The sequence below is a fragment of the Tinamus guttatus genome, unplaced genomic scaffold (assembly GCF_059628265.1).
Source record: "Tinamus guttatus ecotype Peru unplaced genomic scaffold, ASM5962826v1 Tinamus_guttatus_pri_ptg000649l, whole genome shotgun sequence".
NCBI classification, from domain to species: Eukaryota; Metazoa; Chordata; class Aves; order Tinamiformes; family Tinamidae; genus Tinamus; species Tinamus guttatus.
Genome location: NW_028289183.1, coordinates 2061697 through 2085000, shown reverse-complemented (window position 1 = coordinate 2085000; position 23304 = coordinate 2061697). Strand labels below are relative to the sequence as shown.

At 51.3% G+C, this 23304-nt stretch overlaps 4 protein-coding genes across 4 annotated transcripts in view; 3 read left to right on the top strand and 1 right to left on the bottom strand.

Annotated features, from left to right (window-relative positions):
* The window catches only part of LOC104573593 (5-hydroxytryptamine receptor 3A), a 3855-nt gene extending 2254 nt beyond the window's left edge, over window positions 1-1601 (top strand). Inside the window, exons 6-9 of the mRNA XM_088535855.1 lie at window positions 1-141; window positions 671-881; window positions 1125-1235; window positions 1360-1601. The exon at window positions 1-141 is cut by the window's left edge and continues 20 nt beyond it. Of these exons, the coding sequence (XP_088391981.1) occupies window positions 1-141; window positions 671-881; window positions 1125-1235; window positions 1360-1601 (705 nt within the window). The remainder of the gene's footprint in view (window positions 142-670; window positions 882-1124; window positions 1236-1359) is intronic.
* A 1011-nt stretch (window positions 1602-2612) lies between these two features.
* On the bottom strand, window positions 2613-5342 carry ATP5PD (ATP synthase peripheral stalk subunit d). Its single transcript, XM_088536008.1, has 6 exons — window positions 5290-5342; window positions 4949-5079; window positions 4294-4390; window positions 3389-3460; window positions 2953-3015; window positions 2613-2823 (listed from the first exon to the last, which is right to left on the bottom strand). The coding sequence occupies exons 2-6, from the start codon at window positions 5068-5070 to the stop codon at window positions 2692-2694; spliced, it is 486 nt and encodes a 161-aa protein (XP_088392134.1). The 5' UTR covers window positions 5071-5079; window positions 5290-5342; the 3' UTR covers window positions 2613-2691.
* A 238-nt stretch (window positions 5343-5580) lies between these two features.
* On the top strand, window positions 5581-13858 carry KCTD2 (potassium channel tetramerization domain containing 2). The gene is made up of 6 exons (XM_088535950.1): window positions 5581-5889; window positions 7328-7436; window positions 8030-8121; window positions 9117-9212; window positions 11708-11833; window positions 12435-13858. Exons 1-6 carry the CDS (start codon window positions 5620-5622, stop codon window positions 12462-12464), a joined length of 723 nt encoding a protein of 240 aa, XP_088392076.1. The 5' UTR covers window positions 5581-5619; the 3' UTR covers window positions 12465-13858.
* Window positions 13859-17667: 3809 nt separating this feature from the next.
* LOC104569167 (tripartite motif-containing protein 16-like protein) lies at window positions 17668-22103 on the top strand. The gene is made up of 7 exons (XM_088535862.1): window positions 17668-17778; window positions 17943-18173; window positions 18333-18428; window positions 18874-19107; window positions 20166-20328; window positions 20818-20880; window positions 21565-22103. The coding sequence occupies exons 1-7, from the start codon at window positions 17668-17670 to the stop codon at window positions 22101-22103; spliced, it is 1437 nt and encodes a 478-aa protein (XP_088391988.1).
* Window positions 22104-23304: the final 1201 nt, after the last annotated feature.

The following is a 23304-nucleotide window of genomic DNA, read 5'->3' as shown; positions in this document are numbered from 1 at the left end:
ATGAAACGGACCCCAGCCGAGATGAAGAAAATCAGCCAGTCCAACTTCCTAACGGATGGAGAATGGAAGTTCACCAACCTGAGCATCGTTGAATCTATAGAAGAAAGTGAAGACATGCGATTTTGCATCATGACCTATATGGTATAGCAGGGCTTTCATGTTATATTGCACTGACTTGCCAAAAAAAAGAGAGAAGAAAAAAAAAAGAAAAAAGAGAGAGAGAACATTGCCTACAGATTGAAACACTTGTATTTAAAATACAAGGGGCAGGACTAAGCAACACCCCCAAAGAGCTTTGTGAATCTGAAACATCTGGATAGTTTTGCAACTGAAAAAAAGAGTATTTTCTCTGTGGAGTGCAAAGACATCCCAGTGCTGATCCTGGCTGGCACCACGAAGGCCAAGCTCGCAAACCCAGCCAGACCCAGCTGAGCCCTTTGCTCAACCCCATCCCGGAGAGTTCATTGCATGAGGGTCCTAATTGGACCACCAAGGATAACTGCACTACATGATCACACTCGAGTATCACAGGTACTCGAGAAGGGTTCAGGTAGTCGAGAGCAGATGTGCTTCAAACCTTTTGTTCTTGCTCAGAACACCCAGACCAAAACAGGAGGCTCATGAGTGTTTATCTTTTACTTCCTTAAATTTTGCCCACTTTCTTTCCCAGATTTCCATGGAGAGACGACCCATCCTGTACGTTCTGAACCTGATCCTCCCGACATGCGCCCTGTATCTGCTGGACATGGCTGTGCTGTTTGGACCCATCTCTCTGGAGGAAAAAATCAATTTCCAGATCGCCATCATCCTCGGCAGCTCCATGATGGCCGTGATCCTCAACAACATGCTGCCGACCTCCTCCAACGAGCCGCCCATAATAGGTACCTCCCTTTACTGAATAAAATGTAGCTGATTTTAACTCAGATCCAACTTTGATGAAGGTAGTGAGGTGTTTACGGACACGTTCATGACCGCTGAAGTCATGAACAGCCAAGGTTAGCAACCTCCTGGAGAAAGAAACTCCCCCTTCCACCATCAGGCAATTGAGCACAGACAATACTGTAAGTTACAAGATAATTATGCCAATTATCAAGAGCTTCCTTTGCTTTTGTATTGCTTTGCAGTGGTGTTTTTCCTAGGCACCTTCCTGCTAATGATCATGGCTGCTTTGGATACCCTGTTCCTGTTGCATCACCAGCCCAACGCAGGCAAGGCTACCACGCTCGGCCGGAAAGGTAAAGCAATTAATGACCCCTTTAATAAGCAAATTCAGTTACCTCAGGGCAAACAGTGCCCTAAACGACCTCGGTCCTGGTCCTCATCCCCTAATCCTCCAATGTTGACATTTGCTCTTGGCAGTTGTGTGCGCTGAGACGGCCAAGGCAGACATGAGCAACCAGCCCACAAAGTACCTGGAAAAGGAGCGCCCGGAACTGCTCAAACTTCCCAAGAGCCAGAGAAGAGGCCACCAAAGCTGGTGCCGCTGCGCGCCGCGGGAGCAGGACCCACTGCTGCCCATTTTGGAGAAGGTGCTTCTCTACGGTCACTTCATCCTGTCCTTGGTGTTCTTCATTATTGTTATTGCAAAATGGAGAAGTTAGAAACCAGCTCTCTGCCCTGCTCATGCAGTTTGCCTCTGCTTTATTGCTTTTGTTCTCTCTGCTGCAATTTTTTTCCTGCTTGATTCATAGAGCTGCAGCTGTTGCCTAAATTAAGAACAGGCCCTAGAACCTGCAGGGTAGGTGCTCTATACTCTAGTTCATTAAAACTATATATACACTCTTAAAGCATTTAAAGCTAGCAAGGTTTTGAATAAAAGAATGGAGGAATTAGGGGAAAATACCCTCATTCCATCTGACAGGAATTCTTACCACAAGCGTGATTTCTAATTGTCCTAAAGGACGTATAAAGGGAGTTAAGACAGTTCTTCTCTGATATAAATGTTTCGGTTTGGCGAAAGGTGTTGAAGCAATCCATCTGTTTGAAATAAATAAATACACCGATGCAAGTCTGAAGTGTTTGCCCTACTGCTTCTGTGAGTTTCAGTGAGATCTGCATCATTCAAAGTCCAGGACAGAGAACAACATCAAGATTAAAGGGATAATACTTTAGATGTTAAAAAGGAAAAATAAAATTTAAAAAAAAATCAGAACAAACATGGCTCAAGATCTCTTGATTCCTTCAGTGTTCATAACACTTTATATGGTGTTTTTACAAATGAAGAATTCATTTTGCAATTGGTTGTACCTAACCCACCACAAGTCCCTAGACCACTGCTTGCAAAACCACTGTGACTTGATCTCTTCTGTGTGGTAGGAGCTGCTAAACACACCCCAGCCCCACAAAAGGCAGTGCAAGTCCATCTTCTGAACAACTTACTCACCTGCAGAGGCAGAGTAAACGAATTCCCTGTCCTGGGTGATCACAGGAGTGAACTTTAGGTTCATCTCCATTACAGAAGATGTTGTGGGACTCGGATTTATTGTTTCCTGCTATAAAAGCAAGCCCACAAAGACCAAGAGAACTAGATTCTTTGCACGACTATGAATACATACATTGCTCCATGTATCTCAAATCCTTGCAACCCCATAACTAAGATCTAATTCATCAGCCAGGAGGGAAAATACTTTATTTAAAAGATTCTAGAATCTGGCAGTCATTGGATAAACTGCCTTAGGTAAGCTGACACCTTTACAGATCAGCGATCGGTTTGTGCGGCCAGTACGGATGCTTCTCCTTGTCCAGTCTGGTTTCAGGGAAGGCTTCGTGCAAGTCTTCATACGTCATGAGTTCAAAGGGAATCATGCTTCTGAGCTTCTGAAGCTGGAAACAGGAGCAGAGGCAAACAGGTTATAATGCAGCTGTGGGCAAGAAAGAGCACAACCAAGCAGGAACAAGGACATTGCCAAGCTAGGTTAAAGGGAATAGCCACTGAGCAAAGTCCAGACTTACCTCCTGCTCGTACTGGGCAATACGAGCTTTGGAGGCCTGCACGTATTCAGCACTGGTCTTTGCCTGCAGGAAAGCAGAGGCCATGGTGAAAACACTCATGGTAAAGACAGGGAGCTGCAGTGAACCTGCCACCCCCTTGTTCCTTGCCTTAATCTGCATCTATTTGGTATCATTACACCAGAAATTAGGCAGGATTTTGATCAAATACCAAACAGTCAAACCTTTCCGAAGGCAGAGATGCTGCTGCTTAGCCAAAAGCCAGTGACATGGACAGAGATCAGGGCCAGGCTCTGCCTCATACTGCCTGGCCTTCCAAAAGCAGATGCGATTACAGAAAATACCTTCCCTCCCAGCCCTTCCCAACTTCACGAAAGTTGAAGACAGCCCAGCATTAGGAAACAGTTTAAACACTTTACAGATACCTTTAAACACTTACAGATTCCTTTTCTTGGGCATCAACTTTGGCAGTCTGTGTGTCCACTGGCTCAGGAATCTTCAGGGCACTGAACTGTAAATTGAAAAAGAAATTTCCAAACAGTTTGCTTCATTGAAATAATCCTTCGCATCAGAGTCATTATCCCTGGCAGCAGGGAGGCAGTTTTCCCTTCCTAGGACGTGCTCACAGCCATGGAAGCTACTAGGCCTTCTCAGCCTGCTCCTGCACAACTCAAACACATCCTGCACAAGCAGCACTGCTTTAAGCTCTCAGTAATCTACTGTGTATTGCAAAACCTTCCTACCACACTCATTCACTGTAGCACTGCAGAGAGCAAAGCACGGTATCGCAATGAAGTCTGATATCAAAAATATATCGTATCAGACTTCCTTGCCCCCAAGACAAGTTCCCTAGTCCACCTGAGGGCAGTGGGTCCTTCCAACCTCGCAGTAGCCAGTTCTCCTGCTACCAAGGGCACCGTGTGGCCATCAGCAAGAGCCTCCATCATTCTTTCCCACTCCTGTTTGTACAGAGAGGGTTTCCTAGAGGCCTCGATTAGTTTTACGCACTCCGTGGTGCACAGAAACATATTTCTGACCTTCTCCCATTCATTGTGTTAAACAAATACTTTAAATATTTGCTTCAGGACAGGGAGTCCCTGAATTCACTCCCACATCCCATGGAATTTATGAGATTTTGCTTCATCTGCTCCTTGCTGTGTCACAGGATCCACCCTGAAGGATGGTCCTGCAACGACCTTGTCCAGGTGAGCTACACAGAACTGCAGAACATAGAGCAGGGGCAGCTCACCAAAACCAACCAAACACCCCGTTGTGCCGCCGTCTGCCCAACACGAAGCACGTTCCACATTAACACACTGAGCATAGACTGAGGGTGACACTCACCTTCTTCTGAAAGTCGTCCACCATGCCAGCCTTCGCCACAGCAGTTTTGTAATAAGCCCAGTCTATAGCCGGGGGTTTCTCCGGCAGGGAGGCCAGGCTGCGAGGAGAAAGGGCAGCAATCACCCCCTGCTCTAGACATAACCTGTTAGAGCTACCTTTCCCGCTGTGCCCCTGAGCCGCAGTGGGGCCTAAATTTAACTGCAATTCCTCCATCCTTGAAACACTTCTTTATTAATAAAAACAAGAAGAATTCAGCCTACAGCCCTGCTCTGCTTCCAATCACCTGTGACTACAGCATCACTCAATACAACCTTACAAGAAAAGATTAGGCAGCTTTTAGAGTACTGAATTAGAAGCAATCAGCAATATTAACTGCAATTGCCAACAATATTCGGGCATTCCAGGAGGCTCATTAATCTCTGCACCTTTTGACAGAACATAACGGTTTCTGACAGCTTTTCCCGACACGCCAAAGCCCTCTCCATTTCACGGGGCTGCTTTTTCATATCGCAGAAGGTCGAGTAAAGAAGCTCTGCCGAGAAGAGGGCCCTCCCCGCCCCGCGGCGACCTGTCCCAAGGCCTCGCAGCGCCGCTTCGCGGCACAGGCGGCCGCAGCGGCGGGACGGCCCCGCGGCGGGGGCGGGCGGGCGCTCACCGGGCCGAGAGGGCGTCGCTGCGGGTCTTGAGCGCGTTGAACATGGCCCGCTGGTCGGGGGGCACCCGCTCCGAGAAGGCGGCCCAGTCGATGGCCCTGAGAGCTGCTCTGCGGCCTGCCATGGCGCCGGGCTGCGGGGAGCGCGCGGCGGTTACGCGGGGCGACCCCCGGGGACCCCCCCGTAGCCCCGGGGACCCCCTCCCGGCCTCTCCAAGGCCCCAACCCCCCGTGGGACCCCAAGACCTCGCCCCCCGCCCCATGGCCCGTCCGCCCCCTCCCGGTTCCCCCTCCTCCCGCCCCGGGGCCGGTTCCCGACCCGGCCGCCCCAGCCCCGCTCTCACCTTCACTGACCGCCACAACCGGCGCTGACGCGAGGCCGCCGGAAGTCCCGCCCACACCGAGCAATCAGCGCGCAGCCTTCTGCTGCAAAGCATCACCGCCCCCCTTCCGCCCTCTTCACGCCACCGCCCGGTAGTCCCGCCCACAGTGACCAATCAGAGCGCAGTCTCCCCGCGGCGGGCTTCACTGCCCTTCTTCCGCCCTCGCTGCCCGGCGCTGTCACCCGCCGGGCGTGGAGGCGCTGCCGCCGCTGCCCCGGAAGCGCCGCTCGCGCCGGAAGCGGCGCGGGGCGGTGATGGCGGCGCGGGGGCGCAGCCGCTGAGCGAGGCTCCATGGCGGAGCTGGCGGCGGACGCGGCGCCGCGGGGCCGCACGCCCAGCCCGGGCCCGGGCGGAGGGGGCCCGGGGCCGCCCAGCCCGCGCGCCGCCGCCGCCCCGGGCGGTCCGGGGGCGTCGCCTCCCGCCGCCGCCGCCTCCAAGTGGGTTCGCCTCAACGTGGGCGGCACGTACTTCGTGAGCACCCGGCAGACGCTGTGCCGGGAGCCCAAGTCCTTCCTGTGCCGCCTCTGCTGTCAGGACGGGCCCGAGCTGGGCTCCGACAAGGTGAGGCCGCGCCGGGACCCCCGAGGCCTCCTTGGCGGCTCCGCGCCCGCTGTCCCCAGGTCCAGTGTCCCCTGAGCCCCCCTCCCCGCGTGGCCAGGGGTCCCCGCGGCCTCCCCGGCCGTGTTGCGCTCGGCCGAGGGGCCCGGGGCACCCCTTAGCGCTGCCGCCAGCACCTCCCCTTGCCGCTGTCCCCAGCGCGGACAGCCCGGGGCCGCTGTCCCGGGACAGACCCAGGTCGCGCTGCCGCATCCGCCCGTCCCTCGCGTGGCCGCGGCCCCGTCGTGTCCGGATCCTCCCACTGAGGCTGTAGCTGCCCCGTGCTGCAGGCAGCAGGTTCATCCTCCGCCTCCCTGTCTGGCGAGACTTCCCTCTCCCAGCAAACCAGCACCTTCCCACAGGGACTGCAGGTAGCACAGCGAGAGAGAAAGTCTCCTGGAAACAGGAATTGTGGCTGTCCCGTCCAGCTGAGTGACAGCTCACCCTTGTGTTTCCTTTATATCCCCATTAATTCTCTCATGAAAGGCAGTGGTGCATGTTCTTTACTTTGGGGGATAGTTTTGGAGTTGCTCTAACTTATCATCAGGATTTTCCAACCCTTCTGTTCATTCGTGTAACTGGGGTTTTCTGTGGAAGCCGCTGTATGAGGTTTTGCAAATCACTTGTAGACAGACTTGTAAACAACTGAGAATTGTGCAAGGCTCTTCCCACCCAGATAAGAGCTTAATCAGAAGTTCAGTCCTGCTAGCGATCCAAATAACAACACGCCCCACATCACCTAGCGAATGGAGATGACATTCCAGAAGTCCCTGCTGGATTGCTACAAACAGATTGCTCTGGCAGGACATATCTTGCTTCAAAAATAAGGACGCGGTGTGAAAGCCTTCCCTACAGTGCATGTCAGCACTCAAAGCTGATTCAAGGGATGATTTTCATTACGAGTTGTTGATAATTTGGTGACTGTCGTTGTTGTACTCAGGCCTGTCGGAGATGCTTCAGGCAGGTGGGCTGCGTGTTGCAATGTGCATTTTCAGTAGTAGAAAAATAAAGAGGTGATTTAACTGTCAGCACTGTTTGCCTGGACTGGAAATCCAACTGCCATCCTAAGGAGATGGAAACATTTCTATTTTTTATGATAAGATTTTAAGTTTTTCTTTATTTTCTCAGAGTCTCCTTCTAATTGAACAGCTTTGGAAAACAAATCTACCTGGGACAAGATTGCTGTTTTTTGTATTATACTGCTGTAGCGAGGAACTGCTTTTGCCTAAATACAGCTACCTCGTTTCTCCAGAAAGGTTGTTTTAAGTATCACCATACCTCCTCCGCCTTTTCCCTCTTTTTTCCCCCTTTACAGGCAAAAGTAGTTCAGGTTCTGACACAGAAACTTATCATTTTCCACTTTTTTTTTTTCTTTTTCCCCACCCCGGTCCTGTCTAACCAGGATGAGACCGGAGCTTATCTCATCGATAGAGATCCCACATATTTTGGTCCAATACTGAACTACCTCCGACATGGGAAACTTATCATAAACAAGGAGCTTGCAGAAGAAGGTAAGGAAAACAAATGCAGTGGAGGAGCTGCAGGTGCTGTTGGAGAGAGGCGAGTGGGGGGTGTTATCAAACCCATCCGAGCACGCGGGGTCCTGCTGAGGCAGCTGCGTGAGGGAGCTCCGTTGCGAGCGGCGCTGCTTAATGGTAGATTCCCAGAAAGTTGCTCATTAACGGGGACTAAATCATTCGGTTCTGCACCATCCTGGAAGACAAGGCCTCCAGCTTGTAGCACTAGACAACACTCTTGTTCAAACTGCAGCAAAAACTGCTAGAACAATCTCCTCCCCCATCCCCAGACTGTGGTCCTCCATAGCAAGAGGCTTTGGTGACTTTCCCAATGTACAATGTGGAACAATGTAGAGGTTGTACCACAAAGTTCTGGATACCCCCATGGACACCCCCTGTCACAAAAGGAAGTGACAGGTTGGATGCAGATCCCTTTCTCTAAGCCCAGAGGAATGAGATCAGTGACACGGCTCATTCAGCATCCAGGGACTGTCCCACATCTGGGCTAGACTTAGTGTCAGGAGCAGGTGAATCCCTGTAGCAAAATCTTCATTCTACCCTGTCTCTGTTTTTGGTTCCTTCCTTAGGGGTACTGGAAGAAGCTGAGTTTTACAATATCGCCTCTCTTGTGCGGCTGGTGAAGGAACGGATACGGGATAATGAGAACAGAACCTCTCAAGTAATGCACATAAACTGAGCTATGAACTTGTTCATTCCCAGCAGGGTAGTGGAAGGACAAGGATGCTGTAGGAGGCACTCACTTTCAGTAGCAGCTCTTCAGTTTAGTTTTTAAAAATGGGAATCGGCATTTTAAGTGGATCCAAGGCACAGCTATGAAAGAATATCCACTGGCTTTATAAGCACAGGCCATTGAGCCAACTTTCCTGTGTTGCAGGAAACAGCAATGAATAGCTAAGTGACAGGGCCCAGGGAACAAAAATGGGTAATTTAAAGGAAAAACATGAAACATGCTGCTTTGAGAGGTACAGAGCAACAGCTCTATGGGGCTGAGGTGAGATATCATGGGTGGGTCACTCCTGCTCAGAGGAATTTCCTCATGGGGCTTTTTATTTGCTTTGTGGTTGACAGGGAAGTGAGCAGGTGCTGGAGCATTGGGGACATTCATGAACTCTGGCAATTCCTGCTGTGTAAGATCTGCCTTGGTATGACAGGTCCCATATCCTTGGCTCCCTAGAGCCAGGCCTATAGTAAAGAAATAGCTGCAATTTGCAGCACCTAATGTTCAGTTTTCCTATCATGATTAGATGTAATTCTTCCTTCTGCACACAGTTTTCCTCACTTTAATCTGTGCAATTTTTCCTCATTGCTGCTAAGCAGCTATTAAGAAAAGCACAGTAGTTGGGATTTCAGAAGAGAAACATTTAAAAACAAACAGAAACAGTAAATAGCTTTGAAAGCCAAAAGAGTTTTGGTTTCAGTGGCACTTAAGTTTCTAGAAGCTTTTGAGAGATGTGTACCCAACTTAGATACCTGTTTTAGAATCAGTTGGATGCTTGGAAGGAATGAAACCTCAAATTCTGCAGCATTCAGGTTTCTCAAACAGTAAGAAAATAGAACAGAACAGCCCATGAGAGGCTAATTAATTTCCTATTTTGATACTAATACCAAAAAGCATGATTAAATTCCTGGTTGTTTCTCTTCCGCTTGCTGTAGGGACCCGTGAAGCATGTGTACAGAGTCCTGCAGTGCCAAGAGGAAGAGCTCACACAGATGGTGTCCACTATGTCTGATGGGTGGAAATTCGAACAGGTACTTTTACCAAAGAGCTTGTTTCTAACCCTCAGCAGAATTCCTGCGAAAGCAGCATGTGGAATAAGCCAAGATTGCTGTTTCATTTCATGCTGCTCTTTTCTGAATAGAGCCTGAATTGAACAGCGGTCCATTTATGTGGAAAAACTGGCAGGGAAACACAGAAGTCACTCAAATCCTTTCAAGAGATATTTCATTCTCTTGAAAGTCTCCAAGGACTTCTTGTATCCTTGTCAAGTCCCAGGGTAGCTCTGCCCTTCTCCTACATTTCATCACATGCTCCAGGCTCAAGTGCAACTGTTTTATCCAAGAGAATTCAGAGAGCCAGGAAGAAACCCAGCATGAGTTTTCACAGAGCTCAAAGGCATGACTCCTGTGTCTACTAAAGAGGTGTTGAGTGATGTGAGAAATACCCGTCCTGCAGAGGCCTTTGTAATGCTGCCAGTTTCGAGGCTAGGTGTCAGTGAAGTTGTATGTGGCATTAGTTCCAGATTTGGTTTCTGGAATCAAATGCAGTCCTCTTAGGAGGTCAGAGAACTGGAAACCAGCTGGCTCGTGTTGGTGCTATATTAAGAAGCATCAAGACAGGCTGTATGGATTACAGCTCTGTTGTCTTCCCAGTGAATCCAGTTTCCTTAGAAGTGGATTCTGTGGGAAACGTGCTGACATGAAATAATTTGTAGGACTAGCAACAGCACCAATTCTTCACTAGGGTCACTTGTTCAGCTGCAGCTCTGTTCTGTTGTGCCCGAAAGCTCTTACTGCATAGAGGAGGGAGAATAAAAAACTCTTACCCCTGAGCCAGCTATGGAAACCCTCGTGTGGCTGAGAGCCTCTAGCTGCTTTATGGAAATGCTGTTTACCAACATGCAGTTGTGTTTTTCAGAAGTTTACTTAAAAGGAGCTGCCTTTGACAGCAGTCAAAAGCAAAGTCCATTCAGCCCGAACGCTCCAAAAGGCACCAAGTCTGCCCTTCCCCAAATGTTCAACTTAGCATGACTTCTACCCCTCCCCAAAGTCAATTTGCAAGCTGAGATACGTTAGGAAGCATGGTGACATGCCATACAACAGGGACAAAAAGCCTATTGCTAAATCTTAGCATGGATACCAGTGATACAACTGCATAGAGATTCCCTTAACAAGCCCTCTCTGGATCCAATCACATCACAAAAGACAGTGGTTCAGAAACCTGTAGAAAAGCCAGAAGTAGTAAATACTGTTGCAGTTTCATTATCTCTGTCAGAAGTGAGTCCTCAGAGGAATATGTAGCCTTTCAGATTCCGTAGTAACACCGAGTCCTGCAAAGGATAGAATAGAAATTTGTTGTCTCAAAAGGAAATCCATTCTCCTCTGTTCTTACATTTCGCTCTAACAGGCTGAAAAAGCTGCCATTTTCATCAAAAGGTACTTTGTGTTTGTTCAGTAAATTGTGGTGTGAAGTGCAGCATTGAAATCTCTCAGGCAGTCAAGGGGGGGAAAAAAATCTTGTTCCCATCTTGAGTCTGTCTTTTGCCCTTAGCACAAACATCAAAAACTATTAGCAGTGCTAGAGGTCAGCGTGGCAGCTGCCAGCCTCCCTGCAGCTGCAGGGTGACCATGCAGATAATCATCTGTCTAGCAAGAGTGTAGACAGTCTGAGACATCTGTCTTGTATAGAAGTACAAAACTGACTCCTTTAAAATCCATTAGGACATGGACATTGGGGTGCATGCTGCCTATTAAAGTTCCCTAAATATATGCAATTGATATGGTTCACATGACTTCCTTCAGATTAGTTAGATTTGCTGTTTGGAAAGCAGAACTGAGCTGCAAGTGACAAATTAGCTCTGCTCTCCAGGATGTCCTTTTAATGTAATAACGAGAAATATGGGACAGATGGGATTTCTTGGGTCTAGTCCAGACTCCTCATCACAACAGTAATGTAATATAATTCCATTTATACAAATATCAAACTCCATCTTGACAGCATCTATATGAAAAATGGAGCCAGTTTGCCACATGTCCCGTAGTTAATCCAACATCTGTCTGCAATAAAGAATTCTCTCCAGTTTTTATACAACATCAAAAGGCAGGTTCAGAGCTGAGTTCAACACAGGCATATATTCTAAACCAAGCACTGCGTAATGCACAGAGGCAGTGTTGCCTAGTCCTTGTGTAAATTAGTTTATATTATATATTGCAAAATCTTTTGTGTTCCCTTTTTCTGCCCTCGGTAACTGGAAAACACTTTGTGTTCAGTGTTGCATTTTCAGGCTGGGATTTCCTCCTGGGGCTCCAGATGCCACTAGAGGGCCCTGGAGCTTGCCTGGTCTCTGCCTTACACCTACACACACACACACACACACACACACCAGAAAGCCTCTTAACACAGGTGAATACCCAAGAGATATTTGGCCTCTTGACACTTCAGATGAGAATAGGTCTCACCAGAGAACAAAGCATCTCACAAAGCAACTGTATAGAATCCTCCTTACCTTGGCTCTCTCCTGTCACAGTTGATCAGCATTGGATCTTCCTATAACTATGGAAATGAAGACCAGGCAGAATTCCTCTGTGTCGTGTCCAGGGAGCTCAATAACTCTACCAATGGTATTGTCATAGAACCCAGTGAGAAGGCAAAGGTAAGAAACCTGCTTGGATGTATTGACTTCAATTCACCTATGCAAAAAGAAAATAAAAAATAAAAACCCCACCCTTCCTATGCTAGCAGAGCCACAGTTTGCAGTAACAGTGCTCTGTACCAGCTTTCCTATTTTTGCATGACTCTCCTTTTAGGAGACTTCTTATTTTACTGTAGGACAAAACTATGACAGGAAACAAGCTCAAGGTCCATTTGTAGGAAAGGCCCTGTATAAAACTCTAATTAAGATGAAGAGGTAAAAGGTAAGTGAAGGGCAGTATAGCAGGGGCCCTTGCTATACTTGGTCACACTAATGGAGGGATGCTACAGGGAGGGACCACCACTCTTCCTTCAGTCAGCTCTTTTTCCTAGACTGGCAACAAAGGAGGAATTTTTAATTCCTTGCAGGGAATGAACCAGTATTTCTACAGAAGGAGCTTTATCAGCTTTAACCAACCTGTCATTCATTGTGGTAACATAAAACCCAGCAACTTTCTCCTCATTAATTCCTTTGTTCCTTCCTCAAAAATGACAAGAGACTCTCAGCCTGAACTTTTGCATCTAAACTCATCCAAGTTATTGACAGTGGCTCTCTTTTTCAGATTCTTCAAGAGCGAGGATCCCGGATGTAATTCCAGCATCCGCTGTCAAAGCTCCCAGATGTCAAAGGGCAGCCTAGCTGGGCAGAGCACCTCTCCGCAGTTCAACCTTGCCCTTGTACAGTAACCAAGCTAACACAAAGCAAAGCCGAGCCTGTCCTGCCAGTGACAAAGAATTCTGGTCACAACCAAAGGCTTCCCTCTTACACCAGAAACCAAGGAAGGAAAAGACTTTTCCAATTGGATAGTCCTTTCCCTAAGTATTTGTTTTGTTTTCGTGGCCAGCGCTGTATTGAATTTTTTCCAGCAATGGCTGGGCCAGATTCCCAGTCGGAGCCTTTGCAGTGGCTGCCCAGGTCCACAGGCTCTTTTGATCAGTCCCACCTTCCACAGGCTGGCGTGGGTGGAAAGACGACCTGTGTGGGAGCTGTGCCCCTGCTTGCACCCCAGTGCAACACCAGGAAGGTGCAAGCACCTTGTCCTGCTCCCACTCCTGATCAGCCAGCCCCCACAAATCAGAATAGGGCTTTAAAAGGAGGAACAAAACCACTTGTAGAAAATCTACAAACTTTTTTTTTTTTTTTTCCATTCTTGCTTTGTATTTGTTCCTTGTCCAATTCCTAAGAGCTGAGTTTAGATACTAACCGAGGGAGGGGAGTTGTGTGTGTGTCTAACATGGGTCTTGCTGTTAACACTATTACATATGGGCTCCTGGCATTTCCCAAAGCCCATCCCTCCTCATGCATAAGCAAGAGACCTGTGTTCGTCCAGAGTGGCTGTAGGGAAGTACTTTACGCTTCTCAGTTGCAGAGTGGTGACATCTTTTTCTCCTCTAATATCTTGCCACGGCCATATCTTAACCTGGTACAAAGTGACAAGGTTAGGGACTTGTTGCTGCCAAGTTCAGCTTTGCCTTGTTTGTCTCCAGCAGCGTGGGCTCTGTCTCCTTCCTCCTCATGGGAGGGCGTCAGGCAGGATTTCTTTTGTACTGTAGCAAGCAGGTAGGTTTGTTTTAGCCCATATGATCCTTTGCGGAGGAGATCCCCCTATTTACACGCAGTGATTTATCTGCAGCCCCCTCACGTCCCCCCCTTTTAAGAGTTCACCTCAAAGTACAAGAGGGGCTTCACTGAGCTGGGGGAGGGGGGAATTGGTGAAAAGTTGCCAAACTGTTGTAATGTTTCTTGTCCAAAGTGACGTGTCAACTTCTGTGACTTTTCTTTCCTTTTTTTGGAATGCCTTGGATGGATGTGCAAAATGTTCGTTTGTGCCTCTCTTGAATTCTTATCTTAGCCAAACTGCAGTCACTGGTCCCCTCTGTTAATCTGTGCCATCCCTAACCAGGGGCATGTCCCTCCTAGTCTGGTAAATGGAATTTCTTAGGAATTTGCTGCATGTTTTTCCCCCTTTCATCCTGGCTTTGTTCTTTGTAGCCCAAGTGTCCTGGCACTTGGGTCTTTTGAGTCAAGTCCCAAACTGACATTAAGCGCAAAGCTTCAGAGATGCTGGAATTCATAGACATTGACAGGGTCAGAGCAGTTGTGTCTTAAATAAAATACCAGAAAATTCCTCACCTGGACTGAGGAGTTTGCTCCTTTCTGAAGGAATTCAGCTGCTTGTCGTCTCCTTAAAGTTTCGAGAGAGAAATAAGCAGGTTTCCCTCCTCATCGCTCCTTCACTGGCAGGGCCACAGACCGTTATCAAACAACCGGTTCGGCAAGCAAGATGTGCAGCAAACAGAGCCTCCCTGCTTTGCTCTCTGCCTCTCCTCAGTCCTCCTGACCGTGCTCTTGCCTGTCGTTCCCCACGCTGCTTTGCCAACATCTTCCCGTGGAGGCTTGGCCTCGTTCTCCGGGAAGGGCGGTCGGTCGGCAGTGCTGGTTCGGTCCCTGGATTCGCCGCGTGTCAGTCGGAGGCTGCTGGAGCACCGCGGACTTGCCGTCCTCCTGAAGAGCCCAGCGCCTTCCCTCCGTCTTTCCTGTTCATCATGGGGTGAGATGGGCTTGGTGTGATTAGACCGCATGACTTGGCTGGGCCCAAATAACACTGTGATGTGTATAGATCTCTCCTCTGTTGGTATCTTGTAGCCTCGGTCACTGCCCGTCCGTGCTCACAGCTGACAAATAGGCGCACGTATGCAAGTTAGCAGCCTAAAAGCCCTCTAACCCATTCACACCCCTCTCTTCTCTCCCTTCCCCAGAGAAGGGGAGATTGTGGTCAAGAAATACCAACCTGAAGGCAACAGGAACAGGTTGAGCTGATGGTCACGTAAAGGGAGCCGGTCAGTTCAGGAGAGCTCGAGCAGATGGGAGTCACACTGACCTTGCTGCTTTTCCGTGTCACCCAAGGTCCCGCGCGCAGCGAAGGCCACTGGAGGAGCGCCTGGCACGAGAGCGATCCCGTCACCCTCCCCTTTGCCACAGAGAGCGTTACCGTTACCGTCAGAGCGGAACGGCTCTGTTAAACTCACAGGCACAAGGAAGGCTGTTCAACTTGCATCTCGGTTTTCCCCTCCACGCTGCTCTCTGCAGTAAGGTCGTGCCGAGGGACTTGTGTCTCCTTGGGTTCAATTACCCAGTCTTTAAATTCAACAGAACAAGTTAAAAAAACTGATCTGATAGTTACTGGACGTTCACAAGCTCTTGTGTGATACTTGGGACCAGGCATGAAGACAACCAGAGCAGGTACGTTCCCCGTGGAGGGTTTCTCCTCTTTCCTGACTGCTCTAGTCACCTTTACCCTGAGACCATGGACCGGTCTCAGCATTATGCACCGGTTGCATCTTGTCTGTGCTCAAGACAGGGCTTTTCCTTCCATTGCCTTTCACTCAGTCACAACTCTATCAAACTAAAACTAAGCTAAGTTAAAATTTGTCCCATTCACTCTGAAGAAGGTAGTGTGTTCTGGCAAGTAGGGTGGATGAACAGGGGTAGGAGATCAGCCGGGTATCTAAGGACACTTGCATCTCTTAGAAAGGTTCTCTTTAAAGCATTAGTCCTGGGAATGGAGAGTAACATTTTTGTTTGTTTCCCAGGGGCCAAAATTGTTCCATTACAGTGAGACTGGAAATAACCTCTTAAAAGTGTCTTTGTTTCTGCACATTTTTAAAATCGATCTTCTCAGGGGTGACTGAGTGGGCCGAGGCAAAGGGGGGACATGGTCAAGCTGCAGAGCGTCGGGACGGAGCAGCCCCCGGGCCTGCAGCTGGGCCATGGGCGCCTCCCCTCAGGTTTGCCTGCGAACCCGGAGGTTTTGTACAGTTTGTCACGTGTCAGTGCCCTTTGCTACTGTTTCTCTTTGTTTATTAAATGTATTTGAATAACAGTTGAGATGCTGTGATTAATTTTTTTTCAATAAAGATTCTGAAATAGGTTTAAAGTTTGAACCAGGTCTGCATCCTGCTGCTTTCTTCACGTTCACTTGCCACCTTACCACACAAACACTATCTAATGAGGAAAGAAGCATAGAAATTAGGTACCTGTAAATGTCCTGGAGTCAGGAATAACAGACTTGCAAGCAGGAGAACATTATCAGATTCTGGAGTCCTGCTTGAATCTGAACCTGATTTTCTGCAACACAAGAAAACCAAACAACATGGGTTTACCAGTCCTCATTTCCAAGTGTAACCACAAACAAGCAGACTGTTAGCCCAAGAGTTAAATGGAAGTAGCTGATTTTTGTCAACATTTCTGTGGTAAATCCCTGCATGACTGCAGCCCAGCACACAGGGAAGGAGTTCGGACACCAGTTTGACACCTCTGCCCCTTCCTCTGTGCCACAGAGGCCCTGCTGGAGCTTGCAAACAGCTTGCCAGGTTCCCCCATGAGGCTGAAGATAAAATGTTCTTGCTAGTACCAAGATAAAGGCAAAACATGGGAAAATGCAGTGCACCTCACATAAAAGTTTCTGCTGTATTCACAGCCAGCAACTCTGTGGGGAGAAGTTTGTCCTGGGCACGTAGAGCTGGCTCAGACCTCAGAGGGTATTTTCAATATTGCTCTGTTACTTCTGCCCAGAACGCTGCTACCGTCCCTCTTTTTGAGTCCTTAGTAGCCAGGGGGATTAGCTGGGTTTCGTTTCTTCCCTGTTTACGCAGCACGGTGAAAGAGGGGCACCAACAGATGGACAAGCAGCGGGGAGGCAAGAGACAGATACTGGAGCTTTGGCAAGACTCAGAGTTGGATAATACTGGCAATTTGGGCTCAAAACAGCGAAGGAGCAGGGATAAATAGAGGTGAAATCCCCCGTTCTTCTAGTCTTCCTTTTGAGCGCATGGAGCAGGGACAGGTTGGCTCGGCCCCATACCAGGGCTTAATCGTGGGAAGATGAGGGTCTCCCAGCAGGGCCACACAAGGGACATACAAGAGCATGGGGAGGCAGAAGTCACGTCAGATCCAAGACACCGCCGAGCCCAGGCTGAGGAACAAGGTGCCTTGAAGCCTCACGGAGCATCCTGAGGCACAAGACCTGCCTGCGGGCAGCATCAACAGCAAACTCACCTCGAGACACTGCACGGAGCGGAGCCAGGCTGGGTGAGGCGGCAGCGTTGGGCAGACAAGGGACCCACGGTCAAGAACAGTCTCATCAGCAGCACCCAAAGCACTGCGGCCGCTCGGGGTCTGCAGCCACAGCCTCCCTGCTCGCCCGCCTCAGCACTAACCTAAAAGAGCAAATGGGCCACGATGGCTCTCGCACCTAAAAGAGCAAATGGGCCACGATGGCTCTCGCACTGGACCCTCTGCCAGCCCCAGGCCATCAGCCAGGCTGTTTCTCATGGCGCTTAATCCAGCGCTACATCCTGGGCAGAAACATCACTGCTTCTGTGGAAGCCACAGGCTGGAGCAGCCTGGGCCTCACACAAGCACCGGCCTCTCCCTGTACCGAGTGATGCAGCCGGCTGCACTTCTGGTTTGAAAGCCATTTCTTTACACCCCGCTGCAGAAGACAGGAGCTTTCCTGGCGCTCCTGAGAAGCCGTACTGGATGTGCAGCAGCAGTGCTTGTGTTACCTTACTAAGAACAAACAATAACCTAACATTCCCACTTTCCACAGTGTATCCTGCTGTATGCAAAGCACAAAGCTCAGCTCCTGTGCTTCCCAAGCTGCAGGCTGGATTGGCTCTGGGGAAAAAGGAAAAGTGAAGAATGGCAACACGAGAGAGCAGGGCACAGTGGAAGGCTCAGGGCAGCGGCCGGAGCACGCGGAGCCCCGCGGCGTCACAACCGGCACCGCTGTGATGTCGCCGGCCACCGCGGAGTGGAACCGGGGCGGGCGCTGCCACGACCCCACGAGCCTCCCCTGTACGACCCCAGCAGCGCTCGCTGCCATGGGCAGCCTCACGGAGCAGGTAGGTGCCCAGGCAGCCCCTGGCGCTTCCCGGCCTCAGCTCTGCATGAGGATCAGCCTGGGAGGAGAAGGAGCCCTGCTGGCCAAGAAGGAGCCCTGGCGCAGGGCAAATGTCCCCTCGGTGGGGACACAGAGCTGTCCTCTTACCTGCGCTCCTCCCGCCAGGAGAGGCCACCCCGATGCTGCCTGCGGTGCATGAGGCACCTGTGCAGGGACCACGTCCGCCTCCAACGCACAGACTCAGCCCTCGGGAACTGCTGGCTGGAGGAGCTCCTCGGAGACTGGGAATCCACGGCGAGCTCCGAGGAGCAGGAGGCGCCGGGCCGGGACAGCAGAGCGCGGGGCCGCGGGACGCAGAAGCCCAGCAGCCGCCCAACGGAGCGAGCCAGGCAGATGGTGAGCAGGGCCCCGCTCCCGAGGAGCTCCGCGGACGGCGGCTCCTCCACCACGCGGCCAGGGCTGCACCTTGGGCACCCATAACCTCCCCACAGGCCTGGTGGGCAGCACCTTGGCACCCCCTCTCCCACCCAACCACACGTGGCTCTTCTTTTCCAGGCAGAGATCAAGCAAGCGCAAACCAACCTGGAGAACCAGATCTTGATGGTGGCCTCCGACAGCCTCAAGCACAAAGCGAGGGTGATCCACCTCACGGTAAGGTCCCCACTTCTGAGCCACACAGAAATGCACCCCGCCAAAGCCAGGGCTGCTCACAGGGGCCATTTAAGAGCATTTTTTAAGTGAGTCTTTGCTCAGGCACATGGAGGATCTGCTAAAGAGACATGGGTTTGGTGCCTCCAGGACAGAGACGGTGCTCTTCCAGCGGCTGTGCTGGCCTTGCCAGCACATTATAGACACCCAGGACTCTTTCCCCTCCTGTGATTAACAGCAAATCATCCAGGCTTAACCCAAAGGACCCTGTGCCACATGCTCTAGGTGTCCCTGCTTGAGCATGGGGGAGTTGGACTGGATGATCTCTAGAGGTCCCTTCCAACCTTTACTATTCTGTGATCCTATGACCCATTTTTGGAGAAAGCAGCTGAGTGAGACCATTGCAGGTGGAGGTCTGGTGCTCCCAGCCTGTGTCTCCCTCCCCCAGAAAGTGGTAGAGCGGGCACGAGAGGAGGTGAACCGGGGCTTCGCCGAGATCCTGCAGGAGCTCCGGCAGCTCCACAGGAACTTGCTGGGCTTCCTCGACCAAGAGGAGCACGCGGCCCTGCTCCGCTTGGGCGACTCCATCCAGGAGCGGCAGGAGAAGCTGGAGCAGCTCCGCAAACAGGACACGTGGCTCACGGGGTTGCTTGAGGAGGCCAGCGAGGAGCAGCTCCGGCAGGTGAGGCCAGCGGCAGCACAAGGGCTTTGGACACGGGGTGCCTGCCCGGGGTGACCCTGGGTCCCAGCGCCTCTGCAGACGCCAGGGGCTCGGCCAGCAGGAAGGCAAGGGAGGGAAAGTGTTGCTGAGATTCCCCAATATCCACAGGGCAAAATCAGCAAGCAGCACAACCCTCATGCCGGGAAGGACTTAAATTCTCTTTTTTTTTTTTCCTGTTTTTTTTCTGCACTGGAAAGGGCACAAAAGGGCTGCTGGGGCATCCCTTCCCCAAAGGGAGGCTCCCTCCGGCAGGGCCGAGCCTGGCCGCGGCGCAGCAGCACGGCCGGGGCTGCAGCCTCGCCGCACACCTGTGTTTGTTAGTCACCGGGAGCTCGGCTTCCCCGCGCGGTGCCAGCTTTGCCCGGAGCACAGAAATCCATTTGCTCTCCTGACCTGCCCGCTCATGCCTGCGGACGGACAAACTGAGCTGCTGTGAAAGATGCAGAAGGGCTTTAGCAGAGCCCATGAACCCACCCGGGTGCGACTTCTCGGGCGGGCTCTGGAGCAGGAGGGAAAGCAGCGGCTCCATCCCTCCTCCCACTCCATCACTGTGGGTGACACCCGCAGCACAGAGGTCCAGGCACTGCTGTAAATGCACCTTGCACAACATATGCTTTGCCCCAGGCGCTCCGCATAAAGATGAAGGTCAGTTAGTCATCTACCCACCCACTTGCGCCCCATGCAAAGTCATCAAGCCGGATCTATTTGCAGGCAAAAAGCCTGTAGATATTTCCAGTCCAGCTTACAACTTGTTTGGGAAACAGAGACCTTAGCTAGGGAGTCATGTCCTTCCACCTAGATCTGGCTCCGAGGCAGCTGCTGAAGGTTTGCTCCAACTTTTATATGGACAAGTAACCTCTACACACCCTAGCCCTTGCAGGGCTGGAGAAACAAGCTGTTTCTCCAAACCCCAATATTTTTGCAGTCCCAAAGCCATTGCCGCCAGGTTGTGGCCTAACAGAGGTGAGCACCAACACCCGGCCTTAACAATTCCCAGCAAAAGTCTCTGTCACTCCTAGGAATTCCCCAAGGTTAAGGAGACAGCAGCCTGCAGCAAGCCCGTCCTCAGCCCCAAGTGCGAGGAGTCCTCGAGCTTCATGGGCCTCAAGCAGAGCCTCAGCGAGCTGAAGACACAGGTGGCAGCAGTTGGTCTCTGCTTTGTCAAGAAAATTGGTGGGAAAGGTGAGCACCTTCCTCCTTTAGCTTTTGGCTGAGCAGCACATCTGTGGCAACAGCAGGAAAAAGCAAACACTGATGATCTTGATGAATTCAAATGGTAGCAGCTAAAAAAGAGGTAAGTGAGAACCCCTCCAAAGACAACCCTGTTCCCAAGTCTTGGGGAATCTTGCATGAATGTCTTGGAGATACTGCTGCAACAAATTACCATCTTTGCAATGCTGCAATATCCTCATTTCCCAGTGTCCCAACCTTTATTTTCCCCATTTTGCCCATCTGAATGCAGAGAAACGCATGAAAAGTAGGGAGAATGGGATTTGCCAAGCAGGATTTTGCTCATATCAAGACTCCAGTGCCAAAATTTATGCTTGTAAAACAAGAGCTTAGTGGAGAGTTTTGCTGTGCCCTGGGTCTCCCCTCCACCCCAGTGGCACTAAGCCATCACTGACCTGTGTTTCCTATTGGGATGAACAGCTCTGGCCTCTTCTTTTCCAGGAATCACAATGCTGAACAATGAAGTTGTACCTGCAGATACAGACAGGAAGAGTCTCCTAAAATGTATGCGTGACATTTTGGGTTTTTTTCTGCTTTATTGTGGCTCTTGGGCACCGCCTTCAACTTGCTTGTAGGAACCATCCCAGGGCAAGAAGCAGAGCAGGACCCAGCAGGGGCAGCAGCCAAGCAGCACTGCCAAAGCCTCTGCTCTTGGCTGGAAACCTGGAGCCCAGCTGGCTCCCTACAGCCAAATTCCATGGATTCTAGCGGAACATCTCCACTATCCCACAAGTCCTTCCCTGCCTGCCCCAAACAGGGTGCTGTGCCTTAATGGGAAGTTATTTACAGGAGGAGACTTAAAAAGCAACTTTTAAAGCCTCCAATCTTCCTGACACGATGGCTACAGACAGGGAAGGAGCTGCCAGTCCCAAGCTCTGTCAATCCTAGCTCCAAGGGTAGCAGGGTGGGAGGGCTGTGCTGTGCCACCATGCACCCAGTGGGTAACTCAGAGCCAGTAGGTTTCCCAAAAATGAGTGCAAAGCCTCCTAAATCATCAGGGCTATTTTACCTATGAAGAGCCACGGCAACAACCAGCCATGGGGCAACACACGGTGAGACCTCTTCCCCATCCAGGAGGGCCCAGGGGAAACACCAGACGGACCAGCAGGAGAGTTATAGATGTTATAAAATATTATATAAGCCGGGAGCGGGACAGGGTCTAAGCGGGTCGCCCCTCTCGCGCCGCAGATTACTGCGAGCTCAACTGGGACACGAGCACGGCCAGCGAGGAGCTGCTGCTGCTGCAGGAGACGCGCTCGGCGCTCAACGTGTGCATCCTGCTCGACGCCTTCGTCGCCTCCTGCCCGGGCTTCGGCTGCTGGCCCCAGGTGGCCTGTTCGCGGAGCCTCTGCGAGGGCCGCCACTACTGGGAGGCCGAGGTGTCTGACTCGTGGCTCTGCCTGGGCGCCACCTACAGCCGCCAGCGCCAGGCGGGCAAGAGCCACGTGTTCTACCTCATGGGCAGGAACAGCGCCTCGTGGTGCCTCGAGTGGGACTCGCTGCAGCTCTCCGCCTGGCACGACAACGTCCAGACCACCCTCAAGGGCGGCTACTACCGCACCATCGGCGTCTTCCTCGACTACGCCGCCGGCTCCTTGACTTTCTACGGCATCACCAACACGCCCAACCTCATCTACCGCTTCCTGGCCACCTTCACGGAGCCCCTGTACCCGGCCTTCATGGTGAGCAGCGGCGGCTCCATCACCTTGAAGCGACACCCCGAGTAGAGGCTTGTTTTCCCCGCCACCTTTTTGGGCGCTATTAAAGGTCCTGCGTGTCAGGCGGCGGGTGCGATTCCTGGGGGCTGGCATGGCAGGGGGCAGTTCTGCAGCCTTGCACAGCTCATGGATTAGGGCAACCTCACATCTGCAAAAGAGCCAGTTTTCAGGAATGTCACCCTCCCAACCCTTTGCCCCTATGCAGCATCCCCTTCTCACACACACATCCCTCCTTAGCACACAACCCAGCAGCCTCCCCAGGCCTCAGCAAGCCCTCAGGGCTCCTTGCTGGCACAGCAGGCACCTCCAGGCTGTCCCATGATCACTTCCAGGAGGTGACGCTGGGGCACGAGCACGCAGGGCACCACAGCACATCAGGAGTAGGCAGTTGTGGGGTGACCCACATGCACCTGCCATCCCCCCAGGGAGGTGCTCGCTGAGTGAAAGCAGGGACAAGACATGTCTTGCCAGATTCCTCCCATGCCAGGGAAGCTGTTGGTACATGCTAGTGCCAGCTGCATCCCAAACCCACATCTCCCACCTCCATGCCAAGCAGTGACACTCCCCATGCTACCTAACAAGCATCCGGCTGGGTCCAGTGATTCCCCAGAAGGGGATTTCTCACCTGGTAGCACTAATCAGCCCAATTAATGGTGGTTAAAGGGTGTAAAGCAGTAAGACTGAGTCAATATCCAGCCAGGAGAACAAGGACTGTACTGAGACAGATCAGCCTAAAGCAGGCTGAGGAGCTGAGCTTAAATAGAACAGGGGAGCAAGGTGGGTGGCAGCCCCAGATGGGGCTACTCAGGCTAATTAAGCCCAGTTAGTGGCAGTGGGACCCTGGCTCCCTTTGTTGGAGGAGGCCAGGGGAGTGATGCTATGGGATGTGCTTAGGAAACTCTCAGGATAAAGCGGTGCTTTGGGACAGCTCTGCTGTCCTGGCCCTGAGGCCGAGCTGGTTGTTTAGAGTGGATTAGACCTGACCTCACCCTGGTCTCAGAGATGCGATCACGCCACTGCTGCGCTGTTTGGTCCCCCTGACTAAAAATAATATTAAAAAGAAAAAAAAAAACCTAAAATAAATTCTGCCCGCTTCAGTGTCAGACAAGTCTTTGCTAATCCCATTGCCGGAGTGGAGTCAGTCTTTGGCCCAAGGCACAGGGAGCTCCCAGGTGTTGGTCAGGCGCTCCCGGGCAGCCCCCAAACCCAC